We start from the raw sequence: 9,856 nt of genomic DNA on the forward strand, positions 1-9,856 counted from the left end.
TCTCCATGTAAAGATATGACGATATATAAAATTATGAATTGTAAGTAAATAGAGAAATTATTCTCCTTAAATCATTAAAAAACGACGATTTTGGTTTTAAACCTTAAGCTGCAGGTACACCTTGCACATTTCTTGTTGTCGATAGTTCTCATCGCTACCAGTAGGGGGTGAGTAAGGTGTCGGGATAAACTAAACATGGCTGCCTCAACGTGGCTTTTGAGAAGAGCGCTTCTTGGGTCCCGTGGTGTATCATATCACATAAAAAAGCTACCTAACACTTTAAAGGCACTGAGAGTAAGTTTTCCATGTGATTTACTGTTATGGGTGCCAAAACACCTGTTGAAACTTCGCAAATACTCTATTTGAACTTTTTGTACGCCTTTCAGTTGTGTTCGTCTAGCTCTAGTGCAGGAAGACCCCAACATGAATACCAAGACAAGCCAAGATTTCCAGGCGCTTTGAACTCATATTACACAGAAAAATTGGAATTTGATGATCCAGACGATGGAGAAGCCATCCCGGTCTATCGAGTCATGGATCGAAATGGAAAAGTCTTTAACGAAGCCCATGACCCCAAGGTGTGCTGCTGGTTTTTTTACCTCCCTTTTCTTTGATTTTTTTTCCAGGGAGATCGAGAAGTTGTCGCGTCATCATTCCCCCAGACATTTAGACAAGCTTTTCTCTTTTTTTGCCTCTCCCGAAATGACAGATTCTCGAGATTCCAGGGAGAAGAGTTTTCTTATTGTTGTATTAATCGACGTGTTCCCTTGACATTGCCTTGGGGGTGTGTTGGGGGCTGGGTCATATCAGAGTTGTTTCCCCTTTTCCATTTCCCTTACGTTGTTCCCTTTTTTTTTCCAAATAAGTTTTGGTTCTGAAATTTCTAAAACATTAATGTAAAATTACTGATAACATTGTTACCTGTTTTTCTTAGATGATGGTTTTGAATGTTTGTAGAAATTTGCTTTGAAGTAGTGATATGACATTCTTCCATTACATGTTTCTTTCCTTCACACTTTTTTTTCACAATGAGTTCCATATAGACCATCTCTTTATTTCTTAGCCACTGTAGAATACTGAGTCAAATGAATTTTTTTTAGGCAGCCAAAAAAATATTTTGGGAAAATTACCATGATATAATATACCTCTTATTATTCAGCTAAGGCATTTTGTTTTTGGTGTAGCTTGACAAAGAAACAATAAAAAACATGTACAAGCAGATGACTCTCTTGAATACCATGGACCGTATCCTCTATGAGTCACAAAGACAGGTTAGACAAGCTAAGAGATATATAATCAGAGGGAGATGTTGTGTCCTTGTAGTTAGCCTGCTTCATGACCCTGCATTGAAAGATGTGTACTGAGTTCAAGAGCCAGCTGGGAACATGAGTCAAATCTTTGTACTCTGCCCACCTGGGAGTTCAGACCCAATACTCCAAGGCTTATATTCCAACAGTATTTGCTTATGTTTAACTACTTGCTAGTTAATTGCTTATAACTCATTTTTCCCTTCAGTTGTGCTATGATATAAACTTTTAAATCCCTCTATACCTTACTCCTTAAAAGTCATTTGGTTTGCAAGTGTAATTTTGTAGTCATTAAGAGAAATGAACTGATTCTATTGCTGGTTTTCACGTGACGTCACTAAATTTCAGACTTCAGAACTATTGATCCTCCTGAGATTTTACTTTCATGATGTATTAGAGCAGCTAAAAACTAATATTCAGACAAATTTTCACTCCAAATGGGTTCTTGGTTTAGTGATAGACTACTCTTGAATTTCTAAGCTTTTGCGTGACGTGGCCTTTACATGACGAGCGAGAGAGCTGTTATGTTGGTTTAAAAGGTGACTTATTTAGGGAAATTCAGCTATCTGAACAGTTCTTGTATTAGAATAAAGTATTATTGTTACGTTTATGAGTTCTTAGAGAGATAAATTCACACTTTTGTAGCAAAACTCAGTGACAGATGTTTCTGCTGGTTTCCGGCCGCCATGTTGGTGCCCATCTAGGTGGGCACCAGCATGGCGGCTCCATACAAATCTCTATAAATTTGGGAAAAACGTTTCTCCTCATATCTTCCGTAAGAAAAATTGCTGTGACCTGAATCTTGGCGAGAGTCTTTACATATCTAGCTTCTTTCTATTTCCAGATTCTAGACTAAATCGATGGAACAGTTTTTATTTTTTATTTTGATCTATTTTGAATGGCGTGACACTGAAAACCAGCAATACAAGGCTGTTTGGGCACTTCATTATAGTAGAAAGTAGAGTGAAGAACTGTTGATGATTGTTCTATGATATGTGGACAGTTCTTTGGAAAGGCTCCATGTATACTGAAAAAATAAACAGCTGTTTGCATAAAAGTTGTCAGAAAAAGGACAAATTACAAACAACAATTGTGGAAGGTAATCTAGTTCTCTGGAAATCAATGAATTTTAATAACTGGAACATCTAAGTATGGAAAAAAATAAAAATGAACAGGGTATGAATACCAACATGCATGTGAATACGACAGGGACAAAAAATGGAATATTACATTGTAAACATTTTTTCTTTAGGTCACTTTGAATTCACTCTTGTTGAGTTTACATCATTTTTGTCATTCACTATGGTTAGTCTTTCATCAAGTTTAGAATTAAAATTCAGTGTTGCAAACAAAATAAATTCATCAAACCTGCAAAGCCAAGGCCTCTCCCTAATGATGATGTTTTCTCAGATTTCTTTGAAATCCTGAGGTCAAGAACTGTGACTGGAAAACTACCCACACTTCCTTATGGGGTTGTCCCAAGCACTTTTGTTTTTCTGGAAACCTCTTTGCAAACAGCTGTATCTAACTTTTAGTAATCATGAAGAATAGACTCCCTTTCTGACTTCTTTAGGGAAGGATATCATTTTACATGACAAACTATGGTGAGGAAGCCACTCACTTTGGAAGTGCTGCAGCTCTTCTGCCTGAAGATATGGTGCTTGGTCAGTACCGTGAAGCTGGTGTCTTAATGTGGAGAGGTTTCACTTTAGATGACTTCATGAATCAATGTTATGCCAATCAGCATGACTTTGGGAAGGGTAGACAGATGCCTGTTCATTATGGCTCAAAGAACCTTAACTTTATCACAATATCATCCCCTCTGGCAACTCAGATGCCTCAAGGTGAGTTTTTAGGAAACCTTTTTACTCTTGTGCCTGTACACCTTAACATCAGTATCCTCATTCTCTATACTTTTCTCTATACATTTCCTTCCTTTCCTACATTTCCTTTCTAAGGAAATTCATTTAACAATCAAAACCTCTGAGGTTGGTGATCGTTTCCTTTATTCTCACAGTCTTAATGAGTAATTCAGCAGTATTACTGTAAGGAGAAATTAGATACTGATCACTCTCAAGGTTTAGAGGATTAACAAGGCTATGCTTTTGTAGAAAGCGGATACTGCAGCAGTGACTTTTTTCTTCAGACAACTTGTTTACTTTTCTTTTTATGAAAGCTGTAAAGGGCTGGGCTCCTTATTGATTTAGGCACTGAATCACCTCTGAGAGAGCACAAAATTGCCAAAGAAAATTAATTGTGATGTATTCTGTTTTTCTCATTACTCCTGAGAATTGCTGACGATTTAAGAATTGGTTTACACATTGGCTTGCTTTTATTAGGATAAGAAGTATTCTCAAAGAGTATAGGGAGCATGAATATTGATTGTAAAAATGCACGAGATGCAGCCTAGGGCAACTCTGCCTTTTTAACCCTTTAACTCCCAAGATCTCATTAGTAATTCTCTTTACTGTTTCCCATACAGTTCTTGTGATGTTAGTTTGGAGAATTTGGTATTGGATCAACTTATAATCCCCTAACTTTTATTTTTCTTTATTCTCGTCTCTTGCCTGCTTGATAATGTATTGATATTTTAAGGAGAAATTCTGTCTTGGTCACTCATGGGAGTTAAAGGATTGAGGGCCCTCCAAACCTACTAAAGGCTTTATATCTGGATAAACATACCACTGCATGATGTATCAACTAAGGTTGTGAATTGTAATGTATTACTGGTACTGAGTGATAGTTCAAAACTTATTTTCAGCATCTGGATATGCATATGCTGTAAAGCGAGCAGGCACTGGAAATTGTGTCATCTGCTACTTTGGTGAAGGAGCAGCAAGTGAAGGAGATGCCCATGCTGCCTTTAACTTTGCTGCAACTCTTGAAGCTCCTGTCATTTTCTTCTGGTAAAAATAAAAATTAGAGACCTCTAAATTTTTTTTTTGTTTAGCTGATTAGCTCCCTGACATGTAGTTCTCCCTCCTAAATGCATTATTGTTTCTTTGTGTCCAGATCTATAAGCCTTTTTTCACAAATGCTGGAACCTGGTTGGTTATGCTTGCCTATAGTTACTACCTATTCCACAATAGATTGTATGTAAAGTTAGAAGCCTGATGATTGGCAGTTTAAAACTAAAGTAAATATAAAAAAAAGTAGGCTGTCTTGTTGTTAAGATTAATTGATATGGGTGTCATTCTCATTAGTTATCATCTGTGATAGAAATCAAGAGTGAAGGATCTAATTGTTAATTAGGCTGGTTGAGAGAATTTGTTCAGATTTTCTATTCTTGTTACCCACTGCTGAAAAATCTTTGGAATTTTTGAGGAGAATTTAAAGGTTTATCATTTCTAAGAGGTAGAGGATTAAGAGGAGAACATGAAACTCTGTACATCTAAACTAAATCATCCAATTTGGCATAAATTTGTAAATTCATTATTGACTCTTGGTTTGAATCTATTTATGTTTTTGTATTGTTTCCCCTTCTTGAGTTATTGTGATGATTATTTTTTATGTATGCTTTTCTGTGTGGAGTATCAGAACATCTGACCTTTTGATATCTTTCGCCAACAGCCGCAACAATGGTTATGCCATATCTACTCCAACAGGTGACCAGTACAGAGGGGATGGAATTGGTAATTGTTATTGTTTCTCTGTTTTCTGTAATGTACTTTATTTTGTCTCCTCTCTTGTTATATCAACCCTTCAAAATCTCAGCTATGTTAAATAGGTGTTCTATTTTACATGCCAGTTTTATTGGGCAATATTAAGGAGTGGGTGCTTAAAGACCTGAACTGACTTTTGATGTACCTTCAACTTCTCCTTATGTTTCACAAAGGAATGAAAGACAATTTGATGGGAGAATCCATAAGTTTATCAGAAGTAACTTCCATGCATCCCTTCAAACAGAAAATTAACCTAAGCAACACAACATGAAAAAAATTCTGGCTTCAATGTTCCTCTCAGATGTTATTAGTTGGGAACTACCCATGGTGGATCTAGGGGAGGGGCCTGGGGGGCCCAGGCCCCCCTCTTATTTTGGTAAAAAAAAAAAAAGAATTGCAGAAGGAAGAAAAGACAGCAGGGCAAGTGACAAAAAAACCAGCACCCCCCCTTAACTCAAGGTTTGGATCCACCACTGACTGCTAACAACTGAACTATGAAGCTACACATTAGTAGCAAGGCAATGTTAGTTTGATGATTAAAATTCAACACAGGCTGCTTGAAGCAACATGAGAGTACTAATTGACTACGTCTGCCAGTGTGATATTGACATCAAATGATAATTTGATTATAATAAATAAATGCTTCTCACTAAATTTTCTTTTTCTACTCACCCACAATTTCATGTGTTCAGCTGGACGTGGCAGGGGTTATGGAATGAAGGCAATTCGTGTGGATGGAAATGATGTCTTTGCTGTGTACAATGTCACTAAAGCAGCTCGGAAAATTGCAGTCGAACAGTCACAACCAATCATGGTGGAAGCCATGACTTACAGGTTAGATAGAGTAACAGTCTCTGAAGCCCCTCAAAATTGCTCTTTGGCGACACTGATTCTTTTCTTCTTATTTCCCAGAATTGGTCATCACAGCACTAGTGATGATTCCTCTGTGTACCGCTCTCTAAAGGAAGTCAATTATTGGGACAAGGAGGACCATCCCATTGGAAGACTTAGGTATGTTTAAATCAGAATGGCAAATAACTTGTGATCTTTTTAGCTTGTTTCTTAGATCCCAAATCTGTATGGTAACAGGTTGTACTCGATAAAAGGCCACCATTGCTCAAATGCAAGAGATGGAGAAAATATTAGCAATAAACTAAGCCTCTCAGTTTCTGGAGATCCCCTTGCCATCTATTAAAATATTATTTTTAACAATTATTGTAAAGTTACTCATTTGGTGGTGTAAACCATCTTTCTCTTTATGAATAGTGAATGGGGCATTTATTTGAGGGTTATAATAAAAAAATAACAAGACAAACAACTAGTTTGTTACACCATCCTCGACATTTATATCTGCAAGAAAAGGAGACATTGGAGCTTTGGAGTAAATATTGATCATACCTTCATTACTTAGAGTTATAGAAAAAAGAGACCACATAATTTTGCCCCTGTTGGCCTCTATTTAGTAAATTACATTACATACCTGTTTTTAAGGCTTAAGTGGGTTAGTTTTCGCAGAAACTGTGGTGCTGTGCCAGTGGCGGGTATTGAAATATAATTTGTTTTATTAACTGAGTTGATAAGGTAAATTGGCCATTGTAAAGAGTTTCTAAAATCTGAAGTTATTAGCATTAGCTCTTCATAAGAGGGAATGAAGAAGGACTATGATTGTCAAAAACATCAGCTTTAGAAACTCTTTACAATGGCCATGTTACATTTATCAATTTAGTTGATAAAACCAAATTGTTTTGAAGGTTGTTCAACCTACAACTGTCTTTACTATTTGTCATTCCTAACAAAATCTATGTAAATTGAAGTCAGTCAATCGAGGGTCTTGCTGTTGCATGCCAGCCATATTTCCATCACAGTTTTGCTCTTCCTAGGTTATGTACAAATTTTTTTACTTGTCTAGTATCCACCATATTATATCTTTGCTGTTTATTATCTAGACATTACATGGAAAACAAAGAGTGGTGGAATAGTAAAATGGAGGAGGAATGGAAACGAGAGGCACGCCAACAGGTTATGGCAGCATTTTCAAGAGCTGAGAAGGCACTCAAACCTCCAGTCGAGGAGATGTTCAGTGATGTATATGACACACTTCCTTCCCGTTTGAAGAAACAGTATAAGGAGTGTATGGATCATGTGGCAAAATACCCTCATGAGTACCCAACAGAACTTTATCAGCCTGACAAATGATATAATAGGCTAAGGTGTAATTTGTAAATTTGAATGGATTTGATGAAGGAGCTGTTAGAAATAGAATTTGAGAAGCAAATAAATGACGGTACTGCCTGCTAACTGAGTTAAAGGTTCGTACTGTAAGTTATGTACCAAGTTTTTCCACTAGGATTAATGGCCCAAGTGCAAATTGTGTAGTCCTTTATAACTCACATGAGTGACCTAGACAGAATTTCTCCTTACAATATTGATACAATATCAACCAGATAAGTAATGAGAATAAAGAAAAATATCAATTAGGGGATTATTAATTGATCCAATACCAAATTCTCCAAACTAACATCATAAGAACTGTATGACAGACAGTAAGGAGAATTACTAATAAGATCTTGGGAGTAAAAGGATTAATTTGAGAAGGAACACAAGGTTCCATGACTTACAGTACTGACTGAGAAGTAGTAAGATATTTATTAAATCTCGGTTCAAATAGGGGGCAGAAGATTTCATTTTAGACAAACTTTTTAATTTAGTGGGCTGTACAGTGAAATATGCCCTGCTAAACTGACCAATCACATTGTGTGTAGGAACCAAGAAAAATAACAAAAAGGCTGGATAGGAAGGTTTACTTGACAATATCACTCTTGTTCAGTGGTTATGGACATTTATTTTTTTGATCTCTGCTTATTTGCCATATTTTATCTTTCTCTATTCCCCTTATTTATCCCTGGGTTTCTGAGGGGGGTACTGCAGATGTGTGTGTATGTATAAAGTCCAAATCTGCTGGTTCAGAGTTATTTGATGCCAAGAAGATGTGTTTCTATGGATACCTCTCTGTGCACAACACCTTATTAGAATTATGCAATTGGCAGGGCCTCTTTCTAGAGGTAAGAGATTATTCTCACTGGGTAATGTAAGGGTATTTAAATAAACTTAACAGGTTTTGTTGAGAATGTGTTGTCAAGTATTGAGAACTACTGGTAAGTTCTGAGTATCTAAATTATTCTTGAAAGTAACAGTAAACAATTTGAGTTCCTTTCTTTAATAACCTGTAGCTTTTATATGTTCGCAATGACAGTATTATAGTATAAGAGAAATTTGTTTGAAGTTGTATTTTCATGCTAAAATTTATAATCAAAGTCACACATTAAACAAGGTATTCCATAGAAAATAGCAAAAAAGGTTTCCCTGTTAATTATTGTCAACACTTTGTTCCTATAACATTCTCTTTAAGAATCCTAGACTAGAGTTTTAATCAAAGGCACACATCAACAAAGTATTCCATAGCAATTAGACAGTTTTAGATCCATATTTGTGCCTGAATACATGTGACCACAAATCACAAGGAGTCACCCAACCTGGCTCCAATGGTCACATTTACAGTTTGCAGTTCATGTTTGAACTTTAGGCAAGGCAGTTTTAGGTAGGTCAACTACCTCAGCACTTTTCTTCTTTCTATTCAAAATTTTTCCTGTATGTCCTGTAAATATATATGTGAGAAGAAGTCCTTTCTTTTTAACCAATCTGTTTGGGATGCCATAAAACCAAACTTTCAGCCACACTTTGTATTTGAAATGAAGGACCCCCTTCCTTTCTGTAATTCCAGATGGCAGCACACTTGTTGATTTTTTTCAAGTGAACACTGATGTTGACATCCAAAACCAAAAATATTGAGACTTCTTAACCTGAAACTGCCAACCACAGTCTGCAGTTGACACACCAAACATGAATCTAAAACTCTCTAATAGCAGAACAGGTGTTCCTGCTAATTTTTGTAAGCACTTTGTTCCTCCAACAGTCTCTTTGTAAGCTAATCATAATCCTAGACTCAAGTGTAAAAACTCCACATGTCAAATCAACCCTCTAATCTTTAAAGTACATTGTATTTTAATGCTTTAATCTCAGAGTTTGTATATTTACCTATGGTTGAAAAAAAAAATACATCAAATAACCAAATTAACTTAAGAGGAACTTAATGTTTTAAACAACTGGGATGTAATTTTTTCTAAAAACTCAGAAAATGGTGTTAAATTTTTTAAGGAAGAGTCTTACACTTTGTTGAAAGCACCACAGCAAAGTGCCCCAAAACAAATGTCATTAATTAAAACAAAATCAGTCAGCATTTTGCCATATACATGCACAATGAAAGCATTTATCTCAAATAAAAATGAACAAATTTCAAATAAAGGAAAAAACAGTAATGAAAAGCATCCCCTTCTCTGTATGCATATTCCCTGATGCCCCCACAGGCATCCCACTCTGAAAGTCCAGAAGACTGACATCTATACCTAAGTCACTCTTTCAACTCCAGTCGGCCAACAAATGGAGAAAAGAAACTTCCAAAGAAGAGAACATCACCATCATCATGAACCTCACTGAGGTAACCAGGAATAACACTGCCTGTTGGATCATGGAAACTTCTGGTAATGTTACCACTTTCATCCAGCTCCAAGAGAAGGCCATACCTGACAGCTGTGTTGGTGACTAACCATGGTAAGGAGACAACCTAAAATTTCAATGTATTAGACAATCTTAAAAATAATCAAGCGACAACCCTCATTAGGCTGGAATTTAAACACTAATCTACCCTTGTTTTATTTAAAATGTAGGTTGAGTGCTTTAGGCATTACTTTAATTTGGTTGCATGGTGATCATTTCCTTTATTCTTGTTAACTTAATTTGTGTTGCAGGGGTGATATTGTAAGGAGAAAT

General features: G+C 36.2%; 2 protein-coding genes across 6 annotated transcripts in view; one reads left to right on the plus strand and one right to left on the minus strand.

The window, feature by feature from the left end:
• Nucleotides 1-137: 137 nt before the first annotated feature.
• Nucleotides 138-8,325, plus strand: LOC113676686 (2-oxoisovalerate dehydrogenase subunit alpha, mitochondrial). The gene is made up of 9 exons (XM_089211109.1): nt 138-294; nt 387-578; nt 1,185-1,271; nt 2,881-3,151; nt 4,069-4,213; nt 4,878-4,939; nt 5,662-5,803; nt 5,882-5,980; nt 6,916-8,325. Exons 1-9 carry the CDS (start codon nt 196-198, stop codon nt 7,163-7,165), a joined length of 1,347 nt encoding a protein of 448 aa, XP_089067235.1. The 5' UTR covers nt 138-195; the 3' UTR covers nt 7,166-8,325.
• LOC113675716 (adipocyte plasma membrane-associated protein) overlaps nt 8,171-9,856 on the minus strand; it is an 8,249-nt gene continuing 6,563 nt past the window's right edge. For all 5 annotated transcript variants that reach the window (XM_089211115.1, XM_089211114.1, XM_089211112.1 and 2 more), the window contains one exon: nt 8,171-9,650. In XM_089211115.1, the coding sequence (XP_089067241.1) occupies nt 9,438-9,650 (213 nt within the window). In that variant the 3' untranslated portion in view covers nt 8,171-9,437. The remainder of the gene's footprint in view (nt 9,651-9,856) is intronic.

This window comes from Pocillopora damicornis, chromosome 7 (genome assembly GCF_964200805.1).
Source record: "Pocillopora damicornis chromosome 7, jaPocDami1.2, whole genome shotgun sequence".
NCBI lineage: Eukaryota > Metazoa > Cnidaria > Anthozoa > Scleractinia > Pocilloporidae > Pocillopora > Pocillopora damicornis.

Excerpts from the sequence above, each read along its gene's own strand:
- LOC113676686 (XM_089211109.1), top strand. The coding sequence starts at position 196 with ATGGCTGCCTCAACGTGGCTTTTGAGAAGAGCGCTTCTTGGGTCCCGT. Across the intron at positions 4,940-5,661 it reads GTACAGAGGGGATGGAATTG|CTGGACGTGGCAGGGGTTAT; the intron begins GTAATTGTTATT and ends TCATGTGTTCAG. Across the intron at positions 5,804-5,881 it reads GTGGAAGCCATGACTTACAG|AATTGGTCATCACAGCACTA; the intron begins GTTAGATAGAGT and ends CTTATTTCCCAG.